At 44.5% G+C, this 25,545-nt stretch overlaps 2 protein-coding genes across 2 annotated transcripts; both read left to right on the top strand.

Annotated features, from left to right (window-relative positions):
* Nucleotides 1-10,988: 10,988 nt before the first annotated feature.
* On the top strand, nucleotides 10,989-20,235 carry LOC140214405 (uncharacterized). Its single transcript, XM_072285773.1, has 5 exons — nucleotides 10,989-11,169; nucleotides 16,061-16,134; nucleotides 17,240-17,381; nucleotides 19,903-20,132; nucleotides 20,219-20,235. The coding sequence occupies exons 1-5, from the start codon at nucleotides 11,048-11,050 to the stop codon at nucleotides 20,233-20,235; spliced, it is 585 nt and encodes a 194-aa protein (XP_072141874.1). The 5' UTR covers nucleotides 10,989-11,047.
* LOC140214404 (uncharacterized) lies at nucleotides 20,235-21,066 on the top strand. Its single transcript, XM_072285771.1, has one exon. The coding sequence runs from the start codon at nucleotides 20,240-20,242 to the stop codon at nucleotides 21,047-21,049; it is 810 nt and encodes a 269-aa protein (XP_072141872.1). The 5' UTR covers nucleotides 20,235-20,239; the 3' UTR covers nucleotides 21,050-21,066.
* The last annotated feature ends 4,479 nt before the right edge of the window (nucleotides 21,067-25,545 follow it).

Here is a 25,545-nt window from a genome sequence, read left to right as displayed (position 1 = left end):
ATAAAGCTTACTTCATTTATGTTCGAAAAGAAACAAAAAGCTTTGGAGGACGCTTAAACTTCGTCTTTAAGAGTGGAACGCGGTAGCCTTGGACGACCTACTGCTTTTCATGCTTCCCGGCAACTCCAGCTTATGTAACCGTAACGTTTACGGAGAAACGCTGGCTGCGAACGCTATACACGCCGCGGTACATTCAGGTTGAAACGTGGCCTCTTGCATGGCCATGCCCATCTCCTGTTATTGTTTCGCACTTTTAATATTGATGTGTGAGAAAATCTGACATAAAGGATGCGCTGTAGGCGTTCTTTTTTCATTACATTTGTTTGTGGCCTGCGGCTCTCAAAATTCCGATAAATAACAATGTAAACAATGAAAGACTAGATATTAGCAACATTGGTGGCAGAAGAGTGGTTTGGTTTGCATGTTTCGGAATTTGGCTTTTCCTTTGACCAGTCGACAGCAGTTTCTCTGCATGCGACCTTCACACAGATTACGTGACACAGCGGTTCCAAATGTTGTATGGAAGTCTTCTGAACATCAGCAAATTTTTAGAGTCAGCAGAGTAGATAAAACGAACGCGATCCAGCAGGTAAGGTGACCGTGTAAACTTTGCTAGAACAGAGCAATTTGCGAAAACAAGGGCTCGGCTTTTGATAAACTGTGAATTTGAACTGGAAGGTTTGCAAACTAATCGCAGCAACCCTCTGAACCTGGTTTTTGCATGTCGCCTTATTTTTCGTTGAATGCTTCGTTTATTCTTTACAGTGAAGCTGTTAAGGACTACTTCCCGCACTATTGTGTCCGCGTGTAGAAAAAAGAAATCCCGAAGATGGTGGAATTTGTGGCCGACCCGCGGCGGAGGTACAGTTCGCCATTAAGGGGCCTACATACAGAGCTTCGCTGGCCATCCTTCCTCACAGAGTGGAAGGGCACTAATAATTTTTTATTTGTCGCACGTAAGAGTACAGGAGGAGCCAGCGTTTTGAAAATGCGCCAACAACTTCTTGCATACATTTAGTGAAAAAATACATCTTCTGTAAAACTTCTTCGTTTCGCGTCCTATAAGTGGGTCTGTCACTGTGTCCTTACTTAATTTGCCGTACTGGCATGAAAGCCACCTACATTTCCCGGTATTTCCCACTTTCCTTTTCACCAATGAGGAGTAGCAGGCTAGGAATACGCTTTCAGGGCCAACCTCTGCTCCTTTCTCTCATTAAAGACTACTCCCTGCTGGCATGAAATCAATTGCCAAATAAAATGATGTGCAAGCAACCTGCAGCACGCCACGTGGCATATGTGCACATTGCTACTGACAGCTCGAGTTTTATATAATGACGCAGATTCGGTGCAGACACACTACAAACTTTGCTTCGAATGCCTTAAGCGTTGCCATATCATACGAAGCCAACAAACACTGACACCAAGGATAACATAGAGGAAATTACTTGTGCTTAACAAATGAAATAAAGAAACGATAAATTATCGTTTTGTTATCGATAAATTTATCGTTTCTTTATATAATTTATTAAGCACAAGTAATTTCCCCTATGTTATCCTTGGTGTCAGTGTTTGTTGGCTTCTTATGGTATGACTAATAAAAATCGGGCCCCTTGGTTAACCCCCTTTCTTCTCATTAAACGTTGCCAGTGTGATGAAAACCGCAGGGGCGGGTGTGGTGTAACTGCGTGTCTATCGATTGATTTATTGGAATTGAAATGAATTGAATTGCCTTTATTTTCATATACGTACAAATTATGGGGAACTTAAGGAAGAAGTTGAACACAACAACATGACGGGCCTTAAGCGTGTGAGGGTAGCAGCGGCAGGCACTGTTTCAGGACGGACAGCACGGACAATACATTAAAGTACAATACAATGTTGGCACAACTTGTGCCTGCAAAAAAAGAAAATTTGAATTTAAGACGAAACACTGCAAAAGACCGAGCAATCCGCAGTTTACACATAAGAAAAAAGCTAGGAAATTCCAATAAGCAGCCTAAAACAGTAAATACGGTCATGTTCAAATTTCATTGAAAAACTCACACAAACGCGAAACAGGGCAGGAAGTAACATCGATATTATTGCGCATGAGTGCGTTTAACAGGCGTGGTGAGCGATGATGTAGCATTCGAAAAGCGTACTTGTTCGACTACGTGGCACATGTCCGGGTGATCATGTGCGGTTTCTTTTCTAACTGCGTTAGGGACAGTTCTAACAACTGCGTCGTTGAAGTTTCCGTTTCGTGACGTACGCACTTATACACGCTACTTGCAAAGTATACGGGCAATGATCTAAGCCAGATCATTGCTCGTATACGTGTTTGATTCCTCATCAATTACACCATACAATTTAAAATGTACAGCTACCTCGGGCTCCATATTGCTTTTTTAGGGATAATTTTATTATTTCTGAGACAAACGGGACTCCAGCGACACGTTTTTTTTGTTTATTTGAGCACACATCACCAGCCATCCCGAATTTAGCGGGACATTGCCGACGTATGAGTATACGTCCCGAATCCCATCTTGACACAGTCGGTGACGGACAAATTTCTAGATTTTACCTTTTCCTGCTACTGAAAAAAACACACAGTTCCTTTTAATAACGCCTTACTGCTATGTTGCACGTAGTCCGGTTTTGTCTTTTGTTGGGTCGTCATGAGTTACCTAAAGATGGTGTCGCTTTTGTCGTGGTTCTACCTGTGTTGCAGGCTCTAACCGTTCACAGGGTACCTCTGTGAACGTATTGACAGCTGTGCTAGCCACGCAACTACTGCACCTTTGTTACTGTCGGCTGCAACATCGTATAGGACAAAAATACACGTGCGACTATTTTTGCACGTATACGAACTGATGTTAACGGATTCTGTGGTCACCGCACTTATACAGCCCTCTCGCTCGCCATCCTGACAACGAGCGAAAATTGATACTCATTATAAGCGCGTCTATTCTGTTTCGTCACGTTTTAGGGATACAGAAAGCTCGCGTTTGCGCACAGGGAAAGGCTCCTCTTAAACCTGCCCCAGTACCCATATACACAAGCGCTTTTATACTTCACTCCCATCAGATCTTCGAGCTCATGCTCAGCCTTACAATGGCAATGGAAGGTCTGTGTCGCAAACACGCTAAGTAAAAATAAAAGGAGGCTCAGTAAGAAACTGAACTTATTGTGTAGGTGCGTTTGTTTACTCTTAATAGCTTATAGGCGTCACTGACACAAGCACACATATGCGCACCCTGTATTCTGGAGAGGCTAAGGATTGAAATGACTTGGATTATTTGATGTGCCCCAGGTAGACCTCGCCAGAAAGAGGCAGCAGTTTATCTGGCGTCAAAAACACGGTATTTAAAAACCTCGACTTTACAAATCAGTTAGCACGGACTGCGCGGCATAGAACACGAATTTAACACTACTCGTGAAACTTTTCCGCGCTCTTCTGCAGTTGTGGCTGATAACTGACCAATTAACCTGACCTCCACGCGGGTCACACGACATCAGGCACATGCGCCGGTTGCGATGGGCCATGTATAGTGGAGATTTCCTTGCTTTCCCTTTAGTAGACTTGGTGCTCTGTTAGGGACTTCGTGAAATTCCGTTGTGTTTTCGTTGTTGCCGTCTTGTCAGCTTTGATTGATCCAGAGGGATGCTACAGCCTCTCTTGATTTTGCTCCAAACACCACCATTACTGAGTTTTGACGATACGACGAAACGTGACTATGCCCCGAATAGGAGCGCCCTTGGGAGCACTTGCTGCCAGATGCGCAAGACATCACTGGATCCGTCAGTTATGGCCATCGATGTAACATCATCATGTAGCATTGGCTGCTGAACAACCGTTCCAATCGGCAATCAACGACACCTCGATTATCCCAACACCTAGTCAAAGCCATCAACAATCGAATGCTGTCAGTAGGCGTGTACCACTTGGCTTTCGAGGAAGAAACCGAACTTGATGATGGGCCGCATGACGTTTTGAGCTGGGAGTCGGGACATCGTCGGGGCATCACAACCTTTGTGCGGAAGGAGGAGGAGGAAGTAAACTTTATTGCCCTAGAAAGAGTAATTCAGCGGTCGGGCCGGATATCTTCATCTTCTATTGGTTGATGCCGATCTCCGGCCTGCATGGTTGGCACCCCTATTCCAGGGCACCACTGAGCGTGGCTGCTCGTCGGGCATGATCCACCAGCCTCCGTTGGAGGCTAGGGTCGCCGCTGGAGAGCACGCTCTCCCACTGCTCCGCACTCGGATTTTCTATTTTGTGGAATGCCTTATTCGTATTGCACTCCCATGTGACGTGATAAAGTGTGGGTATTGCGCCACACCACGGGCATGTGTCCCTGTATTGACCTGGGAACATTTTGTATAGTTTATGTAAATTTGGGAAAGTTCCTGTCTGCAGCTTTCGCCAGTAAACTGCCTGTTCTTGAGTGAGTGTATTGTGAGGCGGGGGATATCTGATCCTCGTCCCTCTATGGTAATTTAGTAAGTCAGAGTACGTTGGGATCACTGTCATGAAGTCCTCAGGATCTCTGTTTAGGTCCGCTCGGTTTGTATGCTCGCGAGCGATCCTATCTACCCTTTGGTTGCCCTCAATCTCAGTGTGCCCCGGTACCCAACAGATGGTGTGTCTAATGGGTTTATTCTGTTGGCCTGCGCGGAGGAAGATTTGGAGCGCTTTTAGACCGATTCTGCCGTTAATGTAGTTTCGGCATGCTTCCTTGGAGTCTGTTAGAATTATAAGGGATCTATTTGTGCGGTAGCCCTCCACAGCTGCTAGAGCAACAGCCATTTCCTCTCCATCGGTTACCGTACAATCCCGTGCCGACGCGCAAGCGATTTCCCTATAGTCCGAGCCTATTACTGCCGCGACGACTCTTTGTTCTTTTTCCCTTCGTTCTCGAGGACATACCGTGGCGTCCGTGTATACCGTGTTCGCCTTGGTTGCTAGGTATTTTTCTACATACTTTGCCCTAGCGTTCCGCCTGGCTGTGTGTAAATTCGGGTCCATGTTTCTTGGCAGGGACCCTACCTTGATGGTACTGCGATACTCATCGGGTAGGTTTGCCGTTCTTTGTTCTTCCCTTTCAATTTCTTTATGCCCCAGTTTTTTTAGGAGCTCTCTGCCCGTGGTAGTCTGCTGGAGTCTGAGTAGCTGCGACCCTAATTGTGCTTCTTTGAGCTCCTCGAACGTGTTGTGGAGTCCGAGGGCCAGCAGCTTCTCTGTCGAGGTGTTGACCGGCAGGTGAAGCGCTGTTTTGAACGCTTTCCTTATGATGGCGTCGGCCTGGTCCCGTTCGCCTTTGTTTGTGTTGTAATATGGGAGGGCGTACGTAATCCGGCTGATTATGAGGCTCTTAACCAACTTGACTGTATCTTCCTCCTTCATGCCACTTCTTTTTTGCGAGACGCGGGTGATCATACGTGCCACCTGTGCCGTCGCTTGCTTGAGTAGGTTTATGGTGTGTGTGGAAACATGGTCACGTTCGGGATAAGTCCTAATCCAACATTGTGTGTTTGTTTTTAACGTCCGTTAGCCTGAGTACGCGTCTACGAAGGGTGGTATGGTAGTTTTAATTTCACAACGCTGATTCAGGCTGCATAATATTCCTTTTTAGTTCTTTTTTCGCGTTGTGATCTCAGTGTTGTGAGCGCGCACGTGACTAGTTGTGCGTATAAATATTGTGTTGCTTTCATAAAGTTGCAGGTCAGGTTCTCAGTGCCTGCTCCGGCCTCGCCTTTTTTTGTTTTCATCATCTGTCTGTACTGTGTGCCTCAATACTCCGCAATAAGAGTTGATATAATCTGGTATACGAACCCTCATTTGGGATCACGTCGCCTTGACCACGCACGTACGGTATTTGATCTCTCATGCAAGACTGCTACCTTTTCGAATTCATTTCCCTTGAAAAATTATAATGAATGGAAGCAGGTCCCACTTTTTATTTCGAGTACCGCGGATGCATTAGCCAAGCTTATTGCACCAGAATAAATACATTAGACAAGCTTCTGGATATATATATATATATATACAACCTCGCAGAACTTCGAAATTTATGTATAAGAAGAATATACGTACACAGTTATATTACTGTGTGTTAATTTCTCATGTGGGGCACTGTGATGCTAACGGAAAAAGGTTTGTACATATATGGATATTTATGTCCTCTGGCTTTCGTCTCTGTCTTCCTCCATAATGTCTAAAGGCCTGAAGCGTAAAATAGACAAGACGGAATGATGATCTGCCCTTCTCACTCTACACCTTTCCTTCCACCCTTGACCAAATATAATCACCTAATTCGTGCATGCAGACCTCGCAGCACCCGCAGAGGCTGCCTTCAGTGCTGAGTCGACCATGGCAGGTCTCCACAGAGACATTGGGGCACTTGGTGCTTTCGCAGGTGTTCGGAGGATATACGAAAGCTGTCCCCGTTCGTGCGATCAGAAGCACCAGCCACGGCATTGTCGTCATAGCGCTACTCCGCAGTACTGCACGGTTGAAAGAAAATTTCACTCAGACAACCACGAAAGCGCAACATTACACATGCACGCATGTACGAATTCCTCTCCAGCAAGCATGTTGCCTCTCTGTCCTCATTTTTCTGGTCATTATACTTCAGAGGTAACTATATTCATACTCATTGCTTGGCCATTTGGCAAGTTTTCCTCGACTATTGCAACTATATTTGTTAGTTCATCGTTCACACTGTAGATTCTTTGTTCTTTGCTCACTTTCCCAACAACATAACCCATTTTCAAAATTATGTGTTTTTGTCTGCTCCCTATCCTGCTACATCCTTCCTCATCAATGATCATTTCTCTGAACGTATCACAAACTCCTTCAGTCATCAGACACCTGCACCCTGCCAGATATTTCTGCGGTCACCCTTTTATTTCATTTTCCGTTGTTGTTTTTGTTTTCTCATTTTGACTCTGTTCTTCCTTCATTACTTCTTTTTATGAAATACTCACCGACAGATTCCAAAGTCCCACATGCCACAATACCTTTTTCGGCGCATGGAACACACCAAGCTGTCGCCATTTCTGTATACTGTGGTGACGATGCCTACGCTGAACTACTATACTAAAGCTAATCTCCCATGATAGACCCAGCCGCTGCCTTCCAGTTACCCCATCCATCGCCCCCAACACCTTCTCAACACCTTCGAAATTACCCGACGCACTGCTGCTGCGCTTAAATCATTCTTTCAAGTAATTTCTTTTAGTTACTCGCTCTATGACGGGTTGCCCGGCTTTTCTAAAACAACGAACGGATGCAGCCTGTGACAACCACGGCTTCTGTTCGGTTTTCTGAATGTTGCCTAATCTCTCCATCCCCCAAAAGCCCTTTTATGTCATTCTTTTTCTTTGTCTTCGTATTCTACTTTTTTTTTCTCTCCTGCCTTCCCAGTCTCCTGCTCTTCTCCCATCTTCTTAGATATCACGCCTAGAGGCCAAAAGGGAGAGCGCTCATTTTCTTCAGTTTCTGCCTTCACAGCCAGCTACCACCAACAACAATCACAGATGACATCACTCTACTAACCTGTTAACACCAAACGTGCCAAGAATAACAAAGCCGCTTTGACGAAGTCCTCCTACTTAAACGGTGGCAAGGCTTTCTCAGGCAGCTTTTCGCTGTTTCTTTTTAAACCACACTCTGCATGTTTCAAATAACTTTTAAGAGCACACGCTACGTAGTAGCCATTCCTCTGAACACTGCGTCTTGTGTCTGAAACGTTGCTTTCCTGTAGAAAAATTGGACTACAGAATATTCTGAACCCCTTGTTCCATAATTTGAGATACGGTTACAGCACGTCAACTTTAAAGCAACTCTTTCCCAAACATTCACTTTATTTCTGAGTGTTCCTTGGTTGTCGATTTCATGCAAGAAATTTGCCTTCAGGGACACACATACAAATACAGAAATTTCCTAGTAAGCTGTACATAAAAAGTATCTAGTAAACAGTAAAGCTTATTACAATAATTACTAGGTTGCCAGCGTCTACGGGAGCTGCAATGGGGGTGGGTTCAGCCAGCATGGAAATTATGTGATGTGCGTGGGTTTGACTAGACTTCGTTCTTCTGCCTTCAAACGACTCTGTGACTTTGTAAGCTCGTCAGTTTCAATAATGTGCTGCATGATAAATAATTAAATCATCACCAAAATTGTCCAACCACTTGATTCGAACATAGGACCTCAAGTACAGACGCCCGATATTCAAATGATTACGCCAACCACGCATGCATCAACATGAATTTATAGGGGACAAGCTAGTGCCTTAATATTTTTGGTGCGTTTCGATTCAGCCATCTCGACAAGCTTAACCATTGCAATCAGTAGCGATTGTCCGCCTTCGCAGCATCTTCTCCACTTAGATAAGTATAGATTGCTCTGAAATTTGTGATAATGAAGGCATACGAAGCATAATAAATGAATTATCAAGATAGTCTGAATCCCAAAGCACCATAAACAGACAAATTCATGTACATCCCATCGTTCCCACTGTGACTCAACCATTACCGCGGCCGAGTTCCCTCTAGTACATTGTACGAGACTGTATTGAATAAACCCAGCTTGTTTCATTATGCGAAACAACGCACGCAAGCGCAATTTTGAAAAATCCTTTCCTCGTCACCCACTGTCGAATCTCGTGAATCAACACGAAGCTCAACACAAGACAATGCAGCTTCCAGTGCAAGAAGGACGATCCGCATCAGTTATACTCTGGCAGGTTACGATCCAGCTCTTGTAGAACAAGAAATTCTAGCATAAAAAACTAATTCTCTTTTCTCTTGTTTGCCGAAATTATGCACCTGAGTGTAGGATGTATTAAGCCGCGAATTGCTTTCACGTTAATGTGGTAATGGCTACACCGAACTTTCTCATGGCAATAAACTTGGTTCCGGTCATCCTGTCTCTGTAGCCTGTGTGTTAGGACACCGCTTTCAGTTTCCTTCTAGGATGGTTGCAGTAACAAGGGATTGCCGAGGAGACCAGTAATGGGCTTGCAACCTGTGGAGCAGAGTTGCTTCCATTCCTCGTACTTGCAAATACATCTTGTCGCGTGCTTCGCCAAGAGGACTTGAGTAGGCGAGCGATGCGATGGACCGTTCGCCTCGCGTACGATGACAATCATCGCACATACCGCAACAGCGTCTGACGCTTGTGAAGAATGTTCGAAGCCTAAAGCCTGCACATGGGTAAGAGGCTATATCCGTGCCGGGATCACGCCTTTTATTCGTGGTGGAAAAATAGCCTATAACCAGACATTCCCATTTAAAGCGTCGTAACTAAGGTTACTGTGCTGCTACTTTTGTTCATAATCATGCCCCTAGTGCGCATCGTTCTGCGCACAAAATAAATAGGCGTTTACGTCATGATCGATGCATGCAAGAGTTTGCTCGTCAACACTTCCTGCAGCACTTACAGCAACGTGAGAAAGGAACCACGGACGCCATGGTGTGCCTGTATTTTAATGCTAAGCATTCTTGTAGAGTGTAGCGCAGTGTTTACTGCCATGTGCCTAACCTTCTCGTGCACAAAGCCACACCTACAAGATATAACTGAAAGTCTGCTTGCTTTTCGCTCGTGATGTCACGAGCGTGACTTTTCGTACGGCGCCGGAAGCAGGCGGAGCGCCGCCGGTTTGGGAACACGACTTTTTGGGATCGTCACGTGTCCTACCGGCAGTATACGTTTTACCCTTCCTTGCGCGAAAAAAGAAAACAGAAATGATTGCCGACATAAGGTAATCAATAAATAAAAACTTTAATTACTGAGCTTTTCAGCGCATGCACATGATGCAAATACATAAGCATTGCTAGAGCTGTAAGCATTTTCAAATAGCGTATTGATGCCAACTATACTGCATTTGTAATAGAGGATCGGGTAGCTGCTACCAATATAAATGGCACGCTAAATGATGTAGAACAAGTTTGAAATTATCAAAGTCTCATCTTGCCTCGATTTGTTCTCACAATTCATTCATGCTTTATTTGGTGGCAATTCTTTTATACCGCCACCATTTTCATATTGCTCTGAAAGTTCGAGTAAGTGAAGCCTGTCCCACTTGTGGTTCAAACGACGGCTCGAGCAGTAGGTTTGAATGCGCGCACGGTGAGAGCGCAGCGAAAAATGATTCGACTACCTACTCGGCTTGTTTCTGTTGGCGGCTCCGTCATCATGCTGCATCACATTCGGAACGTGGTAAAGCGCTCACGCTTGGTTTGGTGCATCTCATATTCGGTTTAATGTGCGACACAAACCTATGAGGTTTGGAGTGGGCAGCAGCATATTTAATCTAACGACCACAGCGCTCATCGTGGTGGGCATTAAATGCAATATTTGACTGTGGCCTAAACAGTGGCCGGGACGCGAGACTGTCCCTAGTGTTTGAGGCCTGAGTTAGCTACGGCTACTCACGACGCATGAGCGTTCGTCACCGAAGAAGTGCGGAAAGTGCGAAGCATATGCAGTTCTATTCTTGAGGAGGTGGGAAGGCATCACCGGAATTTGTGGATAACAGAACCAAGGGAGTTTCCCTCATCAGGCGACAAGAGCTTTCTGCTTCATTAGAGCAGAGCGAGAGAGTCAGCAGAATTGTTGCTTCTAGTAACCATAAGCTTGTTAGGGATAACTAAACTTGTATACTTCCTACAATTTCATGAGTCCTTACACGAGCAACAATTTCTCCTCTGCCAACTGTGCATTTCACTTTCATAAGAGCATGAAAAAGAGCAATGATGTAGTCACATGAACGCTTTTTTTTTTAAATGAGGGTTAGTTTGGTTAGATGATTTGGCAGAACGATAGCAAGTTTTATAGCGGTGCCTCCGTTAGCATTCAAAAAATTCCACTTTAGCGTCAAGCTAGCGGCGCACTCTTTCGTCTCGTTTTTCCCAGATATGCACTCTCGCTTTATTCTACATCCCGAAGTTCGAAAAGCTGTAATTGCTTGCGTTTGTATTAGGCATTGAGTGCGCATGCGCGGAGATTCAACATCGCGCATTCCTGAGTAGACGCCAGTTCGTTCCCGTCGAAACATCAGGCATGGCTGACGAAAGAAGCAACGAATACACGCCTCCTGTGTTCAGCTTCACGGACGAAGCAACCATAAGTTCAAGCCGTGAAAACACCCAGGGCGCTTCGTCTTCTTTGAGCGCCTACACAACGTGAGCTTTTACCGCTTCTCAATTTTTCATTGAATATTGTTATCCTTAGACATGAACCCGGTAATAGGCTTTTACATCTGTACAGATGTTCCCACCTATGCCCAGTCTTTGTTGACGGCCAACTTGAGCTTCTAAATCGGGCACTTTCTCATAGACGCGTCGATACACGGGCGGTGAGGAAGTATTGTCATGTTCAGAGCAAACACAGATGTTTCACGCTCGGGATAAAACCTATCACAACGATAAAGGAATTTACTTAACGAACCAAATATTTTCCGCTTATGTATGATCATTGCACTCCACATCCGGTACTGGGTGTTGTAGCTCGAAGTCCTGCGTGCCATTCCGGATGTGACCGCCGTATTTCGATGAAAGCGCATTGTATAAAGACTCATGTTTACCTGTGTTTAGGTGCTCGTTACACAAGCCCCGGTAGTAAAAGACTAAATGCAGTTCGCACTGTAACATGCGTTTGATCAGGTCCCGGTTCTGGCGCCAGAAATGTAGGAATTTATTAGTTTTAAGCGCACTGCCTCACTAGATATGCCAAATTGGTGAGTACTATCGAGAACAATATGAGTGGGAACAGAATAACGTCTGCCGAATAGCGTCGAAACCAAAACTACAGTGATACAAGCATGGCGCTGTCCCAAACACGGGAGACAGGAGGACGCTCCTGCTCTGTTGGCGATCCCGCTGCGCCTGATTTCTTTTTGAAAACGATAGCAGACGGCAGTTGACTGGCCGCCGTCAGCCGTTAAGACGGTTATGTGTCGCACTCACATACAGCTGGTAATATCTTTCTTCATGCTTTTGATATTTTTAGAGCGCAGCTCTTAGACTCTCGTTCGTGTGTTTTGTGTAACGTACTTTCGGGTATACCCCTAGGACCTGATGCATATATTATGAAGCGCATCGTGTGACGAGTTACAGGCACAGGCTTATTTCTCAGGGAAGCACCTCTAGAACGTTTACGCGTCGGGAAAGTGCTGCTATTGGCCACGCTTGGATACACAAAGTTATCAGTAACCACGATATCGAACAGCTTCATCAATGTGCTCTGGCGATGTGTGAAGTTCTCCAGTTTGTATAAAGAGACCAATGGTGGGAGTGGCAACAGTTATTACAACAGCGTCCTCCGTTCCACTTTGTTTCCCTACGACGGCCGTCGCGTATCGCCCATAGCACGGTTCGAGGCTATCTGACACGTGCTCCTCTGGTCTCGCTAATATTGCTCACGATAGTACTTTCTTGACGACACGTCAAAGTGCACAAAAATACTGTAATTTGCCACATAAAATTGAAGCCTCACGAAGGGAATAGCTCCCGCAAAACACTTTATTTTTATAAAACATAAGCCCGGGGGAGGAAAAGGCATACGTTCATTTAACAGGATTGCTTGTCCGTTTACCTGTGTTGGCTAAGCGCCAACAATACGTATTAAAGAAAATACGCGCTGTCGCGCAAGCTGACCCATTTGCCGCTCGGAGTAGTTTGGTCGATGAGCCCACTTCTGCTTTTATGTGAGCGTTCTTTTACCACTTAAAGTTAGATTACAGGGCTCCAAACTGTTTCTAATAGAGCAAGCTTGGGTGACTTTGCACTACAACGATAAAGAAGTGGAAAGTCATAGTATTTCTACGGTACCTTTTAACATTTGTGAAAAATCGCAGTAGGACGTCACGTTTCAGCTGCACTCATGCTGTGCATTGCACCTGTGATCGGACACTTTTAAGGCGAAAGCATTAGATCTGTTTCAAGGTCGCGTTGTAATTGTACAGAATGTGTCGTCTTATTTCACGTCGCTGCCACATCGCTGCCGCTAATCATGCCATAAAAATCACAGGTAATCAATATAGAGACAATTCAAACCCTCGAACTCTCTGCCGAAGACTACAGGGAAGGCTCCCCATGGAAAAATTATGCTTGTACTCATTTTTCGGTGGCGTGCTAGCATTGATGCCTGGAACTACGACTACATCAGCACTTTGGAGCATTCCGACGGTGGCGTTTGGGTTGGCATACCTAATAGTTGCAAGACGGCGACTCGACACGGACAGAGTAAAAAAAAGGTTAGGCAGCATGTTGCACTCCTGTGACACGTCAAGGCAAACTTTAAGGTTGGTTACGTGGTTACTCACTCCCCCTTATGGTACATATCAAGATTATGAGCAGCAAGATGCTCATTTAAAAGAATGCGCATAAAATAAAAGAGAGGATGTCTCAGTTTACCGAGACAATGTAGCGTGGGTACGGAGGTAGAAAGCCAAGCCGTCGAAATTAATCCATACTCCCACACTACAGCATACATAATCAATAGACAAAATGAAATATATCAAAATGCCAAGGAATCTATTGCCTAATCCAACATTTCTTTTGTGGTAAATAGCCCTTCCCTATAGTTGATGATCTCGTCATACAATTTCATTTAAATGTATCCTGCCGTACTTCCGCGTGTCATTGAGGCGGTTCTCGCTTTGCTTGGTATGTAACTGTGGTAGGTCGAACGCTAGATCCACCGTACATGCGACTCTTGTACCTATAAGACGGCAAGTTGCAATGAATGTGAAAAACAGGCCGCACATTGGCTATCCCAGACCACCCAATTTGATCTCATCTCGCGCTTTCTTCCTTCTTTCCTCTGAGAGGGCAAGAAATAAATGCTAAAAGGACAGCCTCACGGAGGACACTTGCTCTGGGCAATCCCTTGCGCATTCGCCTACGCGTTCTCGATTGTTTCACTGATTCACTCAGTCAAACAGCGCTCATTAGCACTCCGGAGGATGTTCGCCGAATATTATAAAACTGCGCAGGTGTGCCCTGTACGAGAATTCCTCAAAGGCTTACGCGTCCATTATTCTGGCGCTGAAGGCGTTGGTCTGATTTCAAGGACGTGCGTGGCCTGTAAAATGCACGCACGCTTTCACTCGCACATACAGTGTTCGGGGACTGGAGATGGCGTTATGCACCTTGGAGTTTACACGGAATATCACGGTGACGTCAGCGGCACAACTGCGTCTGGAGAGTCCCCATACTTGCTATCGCAATGAAAAAATAAGCCTCCCATAGAGCGGCAGAACTAGCCTTGGCAGGTCGATCGGGACGCGTTGACAAATGAAGCTTCTGTTTCCAAGATTTCTATAGATTGGTGCGCATGATTCCGGCATGAAGAATCGCTAAATAGCATGCGCCACTGCGTTGTTTCGAGAGGTTATGAGATCACCGGTGCAACATTGCAAATAGCATCTTAAGTTGCAGGTTAGGGATCTATATCCAATGTTACATTCTTGGCTAATTGCTGCGTGCCGAGGAATATTATTTGGCTTTCCTGCGGCAAACGTCAATCAGTACACATTGCTGCGGTTCGCTCACCGAATGGAAAGAGGGTTCCCGTGCACCTTCAGCAAAGGCCGCTGTCTTGACACGACTGTCCGATATAAATCATACAGTTTATACCTTCGGGTACACAGCCACGGAATATGTACAGCCTAAGAGCACCTGCGTTGGCTAGTGCTCCCGTATGCGTGTGTTGTGTAAATGAACTATCTTAGCGGGACACAATTCGCAGTAGGCGCTATAACATAGCGTTCTCTATTGCTTGCAAATACAGGAGCTACGTCGGTTTTTGGTACATTACGTAGAAAATCTCCTCCACTGCCCCTTAGTGTTGCACGCATGGGAAAGCTGAATGTGGAGACTTAGGACCGGCATCGCTCTCACAGAGCCAGGACACATCGAGGGTGCGAGTGGCCAGCACTGCAATCGTACGTAAAGAACTGTTTTTTCTTTATTGTTACAATTGTTTTTATATTCAGTCATGAGGGCTTCTGCTTCGAATACAATTATATGAAATGCATATGGTGCCTGCAAGCCCCTGAAGTTGGAGAACGGACATGATTTGCGTAATCAGTGCAACATTTTGCTAGCGTATGCTAACCTACTGTAGGCGAGTAAACTTTAACAGAAGGTGTTGTGCCAGTCAGTGAAAACATTTTACGAATATTTCGTTTTAATAAATTTGTGCCTACAAGTCACCACCATGTTTCGAGCCATGCCACTTTAGAGACCATGCCTCGGACACCCATATCTCGGCATTACCATGGCAGCACGATGCCTGTCAGGAAACTGGCATAGACGGTGGTGCCAGATTTCTTTCGATGGGATATTCTGGGAAACATTATGATACGAACTCTCGAGGCCTGCTTGCATCATCGCCACCAACGTTCTATCCTAATTGTCACGGCACATATGCGGCCCAGGCAGACTTTCGGAAGTCACGTGAGCTTCCGCGCGTGGGGGGGGGGGGGGGGGGAAGGTGTGGCCACGAGATGGCGGGCCGAAAAGTCTTGTGCATTAATACCCAATAGCTTCCTGCTACCCTGTACTCTGCTTTGGAAACCAGGTGTTAAGGGAAGCGGCATCTGGGAACGTTTGCCTTGGGAGCACCTATAGCCTCTTTTGCCCGTCCTCCCCATCACACCACCTTTCGGCCATGCATGTTACAGGTCATTAGGTTACGTTTTATGCGTGTGATTGGGCACGTGGTACAAGTTGTGTTCAGTAAATAAGTGAGCATTTATTGGAGTATACACTGTCTAAATACAACTAGCCTTGCTTTTGTTATTGTTCTAATATACTATAGACGTAATAGCTTCGCCCCTCCGCGAAGACAGCGTGTATATTGGCACAATAAATCTTTCATTCCAATCTCGAAGCTCGCGGCATTTTGTTTCAGTGCAATATGCCTGCGTGCCTGAAGGATTTTAGAGGCAGACGTTTCCACAAGGGAGCTTCTCCTGATGTATACCCTAGTCGAAACATTGGCTTCAGCTACAATCTTCGTTTAATCACTGTTGCACCGGTGTTCATGAGACCATGTGTTGTGTTGCAGAATTCCTGAGACCACCGGTGTTGACGAATGGAACACGCAGTGCCACCCGGCTGGTGCGCCATCGACCGTCTCCGGTAGGTGCGGGAATGTTTTCCGCCGCTAGTATACCAGGACTCCCCTTCACGGAGATTGAGGAAGCTCACGTTTGCTATCGCCCACGACACATTTAAACAGCATGAATAAATGAATTGTGGTCTGTTACGTGTCGAAACCACAGTCTGATTATGAGGCACGCCGTAGTGGAGGACTGTAAATTTATTTTGATCACCATAGGACTTTTACCGTGCCACCAAAGCTAAACAGCATCGCCGCTGGCTTTTCTTGCTTTCCCTAAGTCATTTTATTGCTAAACATTATTTGGCTCATTCAATATACTGTGACGACATAAGAGTTGAGTCGAAGCTCCTCCTGCAAGCCCGGAGTATAACCGCCCTTACCCTCTGAAAACCAAGCCACCTGGAATCCGCTGGCGCGTTAATCACCTTGCTCTCCTAAAGTCAATGTAAATGTAATCGAAGAACAAAAGCTCGCTATTTCAAGTTAAAGTGTTACCTTTGCCTCTGCGCTGACATGAGAATCGCCCATAAAATTTTCAAGATGCTCAGGTTTCGCTGTAGCATACGGTTCCAGGTTTCATCATAACAAATGGCAATTTTCTCTTTCGTGAATGATTCAGCACTTTTCAGGGTTAACAGATTTTTCCGTAAGCCCGATTTTGTTCCAGCGATTTTAAAGGTAAAAGATGGAAAGTTCACTTTATTTTTCAATAACTGCAGCAAACTAGTTTGCAGCGATCATTGAATACATGCATTTGCATATTTCATTTTCTTGTATGACGTGCAGCACCGGCGTCTGACGCTGAGTCGCTTACCACAGAGCACAAGCATTATCAAAGCATGACAAGAAACGAGAGAACAAAAATCAGACATTTCAATGAAAACCAAGTTCCACTCTAGGCAGAAAAGACGAAGGAATTTAGCATTGAACCACTCCCGAAAGACATGTGGGTCTTTTTATTGGAATCACGTTGTGGCTTCCCACTTCTGTTGCTTGAACTCAGAGCACCACTTCAGACGGCCGCAGTGCTGTCAGGGTTTCCTCTTGCTTCCTGCGCGTTCCTATCAACGAATGCTCCAGCCTCGTTGCCGCACAATGGTAAATCGGGACCTCTGCTTTCAGGGCATACACACAGCACAGAAACCGGAAGCACAAATTCCACACTTCTGGTTTACAGCAGCAGTGGCGGCGTCTACAATGCAGTGGCCAGCACAAGCTATGCGCGCATGGAGGAACCTTCCGGCATTTTTGGAAATGACGCTTGGTAAGCCATACTCTTGTATGAATTCCTTTCGTTGGATCAACTCCCTCAGATGACACGGAAAGCTGGCTATGGTTATATTATAGTTGAACTGACGAACTTTTGCGATGGAGGGAAGCGTTGTTGCCTGAAATGCCAAGCGTCATCGGCAGTTCAAACAATATGGCACTGGCGCAAACAGGAAGCTTTAGCTCAGGATCGAAGTGCATGGGAAATGAGAAATCAAACTGCTCGAGAATACAGTGCGCCAACAATGAAGTTGCTGGCATTAAAAAAAATTTGAATATATTGTAACTGAAGGAGCTGCGTTTTCGATTTGTGACACATTCCTAAGAAAAATACAGAAACAATTAAGCCAAAAATACAGCGCCACGATTCTCTAAACTGCACTTACTAACACATATGAAGCGCACAAAATTGATGTCTTACACAGTGCTCTGAAATCTCCTGAGCAGATCCTTTGGATGTCCAGGCGAACACACACTTCACGCAAACTGGAAATGGATACAAAGGACAGTCCCCTTAGCATCCTCTAAGAGGTGCTGCTAATATATCTGCGGTATATTTTTTAGTGTACGTAACTTAGCACATTTTGTTTCTTTTTTTTGTAACTTAGTGATTTCAAACTTTTTCCATGTTGACGACCCAGATGAAAATTGTGATTGATACAGCTGCTGGAATTTGAATGCTTGAATCAAATACCATCAATCATTTTGAATACATACGGAAGGCGTTGTATACCTCTTTTCTTCAGCCTATACCGGTTCTCCGAAAATGCTGCTGTGGCCAGGTATTCCTGTTCCTGTAATTATTTACTTACTTATTTACCTAATTATTAAATATTTACAGTGTAAAAATTAGGTACGTAAACTGGTCTAGATACGGGCCAAGCACTCCACAACATTCTATTAGTCACGTGAACAATCACAAGCATATACAAAAGCAAACAAATAAATAGCATATCAACAACAATATACCAAACATTGTTCATCCAGTGCATATAGGGCAGTAATTTGAAAAAAAAAAACAGGCAGGAAAGAACGCATAAACGAGGCACTTCTGCATGTGTCCTATTCTGGCTATACTTGTTTGTTTTTGCATTTCTGGCCCTATGCGGTAGCAACGATGGCACGCCAACAATGCCAAAACCCCTCGCATGCGAACTTCATGAAATTAACGCACAAAACATCTTGTGGCCAAAAAATCAAGAGAAAAAAAATACAGGTGTCTTATGTTACATTGACGAACATTGCCATAAGCGTTGTTGTATATTTCTGCAATAGGATCTTTAAAGGATCTGAGGTCAACAGTTGCCGCGATCTTGGCGTTATCAGCACTAACAAACTAAATTGGTCGAACCACATCCAACAAATAACAGCCGATGCTTCAAGATCCCTTAACTATATTAAAAGATCCCTATCCTTGTCTCCTCCGTCGATTCGTAAACTAGCATATGAAATTTTCATCCGTACCAAATTACAATACGCGTCTACAATTTGGAATCCACATCAAAGGTACTTGATTGACACTTTAGAAGCTACTCAACATCGTGCTTCCCGCTTTATCTTATCGAATTATGACAACACTATCAGCGTTACTAACTCAAAGTTATCAATTGGTCTACCCCTTTTAGCATCAAGACGCATAATTTCGCAACTCTGCCTATTCCATAAATTGTACTATAACTTTCCTGACCTTCGTTCCTCACATTTATTTCCACCCATTCGCTCATCACATCGTCTATTCAATTCTTTATGTATCCAACGCCTTCATGGTTCTACAAACGCTTTTAACAAATCCTTCCTTCCCTCTGCAATAGAACAATGTAACTCGCTCCCGGAATCCATTGTTGTAGAGCGAAACCCTTCGAAATTTCGAGTCACTAACCACCCATATTTGCAACTCATTATGCAAAAACCTGTTCTTTTTAGCGTATTTTCAGTTGTTGCCTTTTTTCCTTTGTACATGACTATTCATTCGATGTTTGTATTATTCTTTTGCCTCCCCCTTATGTAATACCCCACATGGGGCCCTTAAGGGAATAATAAATGATGATGATGATGATGAAACTCTCCGGGAGCAGATTTTAGCCATTGTGCTTGAAAACTCTGAAATATTTTGTATTATTCGATATCTATTTGATATGAGTGTATTGACATATGTCCGACGAGGAGTCAGCTCCCTCCCCCCCCCCCCCCCCCCTGCATTTGACAGAGATAACGTGAGTACTATAGTACACCTTTGAAGCATTTCCAATTATGTTTCCCCTCCTCACGTAGAAAGGGTCCTATAAAATAGCCAATGTGTTTTATCTCAGGCAACACGACCTGTTTCAGTGCCAAACTTCTCACTTCCGAGGGCACGTGTCTGGACCTCTGCCTGCAAGTTAGCGCTCAGATTGCGCAAATAGCCTTGGTACAAAGGCGCGATTTAGTTTGTCGAACTCTCAATTGGCAAAAATGTATTTTTGTCGTCCCGTAACGAGAGTCACCCATATTGAACCCCATTGACCGTCTGCTTGCAGGAATTCTACAGGAAGCGGAGGAAAGGAAGAGCAAGAGTTGTCCGGTGTCTGTGGCAATGTTTCGAGCGGACAGGATGCCTTACATGGGCACGCCAACGAACGCACGGGTGATACAGCCCCCACTTGCAAAACAAGCGATGTAACCTTTGTCAAGGATTCGAAATTCGTAAAACATTGCCGGAATAGAACAGGCAAACCACACAAATACGAATCTCGTGGCAAATCGTCCGGCCAGGCTGCTAATCTCGCTGCACATTGCCGCACACATACATGCATGAAACCCTACATTTTCATATGTGATCAATCGTTCCGGCAGTCTCTCCACCTAGATAACCATATGTGCACGCATACAGGCGAGAAACCCTACGTTTGCAATATCTGTGATAAATCGTTCCGGCAGTCTGTCCACCTAGATAACCATATGCGCACACATACAGGCGAGAAACCCTACGTTTGCAATATATGTGATAAATCGTTCCGGCAGTCTGTCCACCTAGGTAACCATATCCGCACGCATACAGGTGAGAAACCCTACGTTTGCAAAGTATGTGATCAATCGTTCCGGCAGTCTAGTCATCTAGATAACCACATGCGCACGCATACAGGCGAGAAACCCTACGTTTGCAATATATGTGATAAATCGTTCCGGCAGTCTGTCCACCTAGGTAACCATATCCGCACGCATACAGGTGAGAAACCCTACGTTTGCAAAGTATGTGATCAATCGTTCCGGCAGTCTAGTCATCTAGATAACCACATGCGCACGCATAAAGGCGAGAAACCCTACATTTGCAAAACATGTCCTAAATCATTCACGCGGTTGGCGAGTCTCCGTAGACACCAGCAGACTCACACAGACGGAGAACCCCGTGTCTGTCAAACATGCTGGAAACCATTCAAACTCTACTGGCACAGTAGTGATAAAGCTTTCGTTTGCGAAATATGTCACCGACAAAGGAAGCACGGAGATAAAACGCCATATGAGTGTACGCAGGGTGGATTTATTTTCGCAGAGAAAGAAACACTCGATGAGCATGTGTGGCACAGTAATACGTGCTACTTATGTGGAGATTCATTTGGTGACGAAGTTCAACTGCTTACACACCTCGTGACACATAGGGATGTGCAGCCGCGATATTCTGTCTAGTGCGCGAGTTAGATAAATCGCCCGTGGCATTTGCATAACGTGAGAGTGAATTAGCGCAAGCTCTTGGGCCGGTTGCTGCATGATGAACTTGAAAAAGGGTACCAGCGAAACACAAAGTACGCGCACACAAGGAAAAGGCGTTAAATATGGACGGACGCTGGACTTTCAGCTGTACTTTATTGAAATCTACATCGCCGCACATAACCTCCGACGCATGCGCATCTTCAACACCTCGAAAGACATGCGCAAAGATCACATTTCGGAGATACGTTACCGTGTGAAAACAACCGACGCATGCGAACTTCTACTCCTCCCAAGACCTGTGTATGAATGTGAGTTTTTGATCAATCATGTTTTGCCTACTCAATAGGTAAGCCTATATAAGCCTCGATAGGCGCTTACCTATCGAGTAGGTAAAATGTTATTAATAAAAAACTGACATTCATGCGCAGGTCTTGGGAGGACTAGAAGTTGCGCATGCGTCGGCTGTTTTCACACAGTAATGGATATTCGAGATGTTATCTTCGCACATGTCTTGGAAGGAGTTGAAGATGCGCATGCGTCGGAGGTTATGTGCGGCGATGTAGGTTTCAATAAAGTACAGTTGAAAGTCCAGCGTCCGTCCGCGTCTAATGCCTTTTGCTTGTGTGCGCGTCCTTTCTGTTTCGCTGGTAGCTGTTTTAAAGTGAGTGAAGCCGTCCAGGGAAACAACACTGACATTTTTCACACGAGTGAACAACTAAATGCATCGTGTGCAGAGACCGACTTCTTTTGACATTTAGACGGCTGAGTAAAATGTTGGTTTAAGAAATTAGGAGACAAGACGTCCTCGCAAGAAGTACTTGTCGAGCTTGAATGCCAAAGTACACTGCAGGCCCTCGCCAGCGCTCACTGTATGTAGGACTACATTGTTCGCGAACGAAGCTTTAGCAAACTCATGTCAAGACCATCCCCAATGGGCTGATAAGTATGTGTTTTGTGCAACTAGAATGCTTAAATGTCCGCAGAAGTTCCTTGACACTTCGTTTGGTTAGAGAAGTATCTTGTGCAAGCGTTTTGACGGTGTACTAGAAGACAAGCTTTGATTGCCCATACTTTTAATGTTTCTGCTGTGTGAGTAGAACAAAACTCTTTTAATTGGCATCCGTTTAAAAAGCAAGGAATGTTTCTTTGTCAACTGAAAAGTAATCTCTGCCATTATTTGAGGTTCTTCAGTCCTGCTGTTTTCGGCAGACAATCATTGTAGGTATTCTAAAAAAATGATCATCTTAGGTATAGCAAAATTTATTTCATTTAAATTTTGTTCAGTGCATTGAATATTCTGGTTATCTCGTTGGCTCTTGTATTCTCACGGAATACCTTTCTTCGGCACCATAAACTAAGTGATGACATTAATAAGACTGTTAAGTTCAAGTTCAAATGATTTGGTGCTTCACTATATGATGTTCTCCCTCTACAAAATTTTAGTTTCTGTTGTTTAATATGGAAGAACCTCTGTTTGTTTTAAAAAGTCGTTCTCACACCCTACGAAGTCGCATGTTTTGACTCGGCTTGCTATCAAGTCATAGGTGTAAAATCTTAGTGTGATGTGACAAACGCATCCGCGCGAGCAATGACATGAAAGCAAGATACACGTTTTATGCATATTGACGCGGGTACTTCTATATCTCTTTACTTTGAACGTCTTTCAACCGTTAGCAAATGTGAAGTTACTGCTCAGCGCATGATGCGCATGCATGTATCAGAACATTCTAGAACTTTCTCGCCCGTTATATATCTCGTCTACGTTGTATTTAAACCTTTTGTAATCAACGTGCACGGACGACGCGAACAGAGATGTGCATTCTTAAACGCGAGCGAGACGCCGCGATGATGATGGAATCTACAACGAATCATGCGGGAATACCCGACGCCCATTAGGCACAATGTAAATTTCATATCACCAACATATGTGCTAATGCGTCGCAAACGCGGGGTTACTTACGTCGAAATTTGCCTCATTGCTCAGCTCATGCACGCAAATTGGCATATTTAACCTTCGTCCGCCCACAGCTTGAATTTGCTTCATACTTCTGGTCACCTCATCAAGAGCTTCTAATCTCAATGCTAGGAGCCGTACAAAATATAGCCGCTCGATTCATTTCATGTAACTATAACCGCCATTCCAGTATAACAAAAATTAAGCTAGGCATTCCACTCCAGACATTAGGTGTTCGTCGTTCTGTTGCTCTATTATACTTAATACACAAATATATTCACAGCGTAACGCCATCCCCACTGCCACTTGAAAAACCATTGCGTACATCCAGGCACCTTCATAATCACCTCAGCATCAAACGCATATTTGGTAAAACTAAAGCTTTCAAGTCTTCCTTTTTCCCACAAGCCATCGCACTTCGGAACGATCTTCCAGATGCCATTGTTTCAATCACTAACCGCGAACATTTCTATGAGCGCTTATACACACATTTTACAAACTGAGACTGTATAATGATGCATTCTTTTGGTCTGCTTACTGTTACTTTTCTTCGTTCTTGCTCATGCTCATCACGTATTTTATTCTATAATCCCCCATCACTGAATGCTCTGACCAGAGCCTGTGATGTAAATTTAAATAAACAACTTTCTGGGTGATGGACGCATCTGCCCGACATCATCTTTCTGCGCGTAACTTGTGTTACGAGTCCAGTTCTTGCTAACTTCTAGCGAGTTCTTGCTGCTGTGCTGATCCCCATTACAACATATCTTTTAGACTTGCTTCGTTGTGACCGGATACACCCTGCAAAAGCCGTGACTACAGCTTGCAAGCCCAATTCTAACTAGCAACAAGAAAGTTATGGTCTTTCCCGACCCGCACAATGTATCCTAAGGACGCAACACTAACTTCAAAGTAATCCTTGTACGTGCTAAATTAAGGACAACGACGAAGCCAACATCCGGTGCCTGTGGCAACATCAGGTGCTCAAAATGCAAACATAATCAATTACCTTAACAAGCTAGCTTTAAATTTCACCTCCAGATCAAGCAACTTAGATTACTGTCTTGAATGTACCAATTCTAAAACACAATGCATATACAAACATCTTGGCGTACACCTAACCCCTAACATTGCGTGGAATAATCACATGGACCATAGCCTCACATCTGCAAACCGTTCGCTTGGTTTTTAAACGTAACCTCAAACATGATCCCATACACTTAAGCAAATTGATATACACAACACTAATACGCCCTAAAGTAGAGTAACCGTCAGCCATATGGGGGTCAGTTATAAGACATACCTTATAACTGACTTAAAATCCCGGTAAAACGGTGCTGTATGCGTCATCTTTACAGATTATTCACCGCGAACCAGGCTATCAGCCTTAAAAATCCGCGCCAAGCTTGAAGCCTTGTCCGTTCATCGTAATATATTGCGTTTAACACTATTCCTTAAGCTTTACTATCACGTATCTCTTCATAACGAGTGATGTTTGAACCCTCAGCCATTTTTTCGCGTCGGGATCATTCTTGCAAACCCAAATGCATCATGTGTCGTTCCCTGGCATTTAGTTAGTCACTTATTCCTTGCATCGCGATAGAGTGGAATAATCTGCCATCGCACATTGTCACGGAAACAAATGCCTCGAAATTTACATTAGGAAGTAGCCAACCACTTAAGTAAACATGTCCATACAGTCCACATAGCAAGGCTATATGAATCGTAAACTAATTTCTGTTCCCCTCGTGAGAGTAAATAAATGGAATTATACATCATACACAAGTTTAAATGTCTACACTCGATAGGAATCAATTTTGTGCATGGCAACTTAGAATCGCTAGAAGCTTTAACGCGAACCTGCAAGCCTCAGGTCACTAAATGCATAAAACAAATTTTTCCATCAGCTAACCTCGATTCGTAATGTCAGCTATTCCTCCGTTTCCAGTTCTTCTTCGCTTCTCCCGTACCACTCGATTTCATGTTCTCTTCCAAGCTATTGCTCGGATATCAAACATACCAGCTCCTTTCCCATGTACACCTGCCCCCTGCCAGATATTTCTGCCGTCACCCTTTCTTTTTTTTCCTCCGTTGTATTTTTTTTCTCATTTTCACTCTTTTCTTCTTTCCTTCTTTTATTAAATACTGACCGACACATTGCAAAGTCTAACCTGCCACAATACCTTTTCGGCACCTCGACCACACAGGCGATCGCCATTTCTGTATACCGGCGTGACGATGCCTACGCTGAACTACTATACTAAGGCTAACGTCCCATGAAAGACCAGCTACCCCATTTATTGCCCCCAGCACCTTCTCAATACCTTCAAAATTACCCAAAGCACTGCTGCTGCGCTTAAATAATTCTTTCAAGTAATTTCTTTTAGTTACTCGTTCTGTGACTAGTTGACCAGCTTTTCTGAAACCACGAACGAATGCAGCCTGCGACACCAATGGCTTCTGTTCGGTTTTAGCGCCACAAAGGAACGCCTTAGGCACTAAGCTACCGCGCAGGAAA

Source organism: Dermacentor andersoni, unplaced genomic scaffold (assembly GCF_023375885.2).
Source record: "Dermacentor andersoni unplaced genomic scaffold, qqDerAnde1_hic_scaffold ctg00000033.1, whole genome shotgun sequence".
NCBI classification, from domain to species: domain Eukaryota; kingdom Metazoa; phylum Arthropoda; class Arachnida; order Ixodida; family Ixodidae; genus Dermacentor; species Dermacentor andersoni.
The sequence above is the reverse complement of the archived record's forward strand: the minus strand, read 5'-3'. Positions and strand labels throughout refer to the sequence as shown.

Bases quoted from the DNA above. Each gene is read 5' to 3' on its own strand.
- LOC140214404 (XM_072285771.1), top strand. From the start codon at position 20,240: ATGTGCACGCATACAGGCGAGAAACCCTACGTTTGCAATATCTGTGAT.
- LOC140214405 (XM_072285773.1), top strand. From the start codon at position 11,048: ATGGCTGACGAAAGAAGCAACGAATACACGCCTCCTGTGTTCAGCTTC. The intron at 11,170-16,060 runs GTGAGCTTTTAC...GTTGTGTTGCAG, and splicing joins TCTTTGAGCGCCTACACAAC to AATTCCTGAGACCACCGGTG. The intron at 16,135-17,239 runs GTAGGTGCGGGA...CTCTGCTTTCAG, and splicing joins TGCGCCATCGACCGTCTCCG to GGCATACACACAGCACAGAA.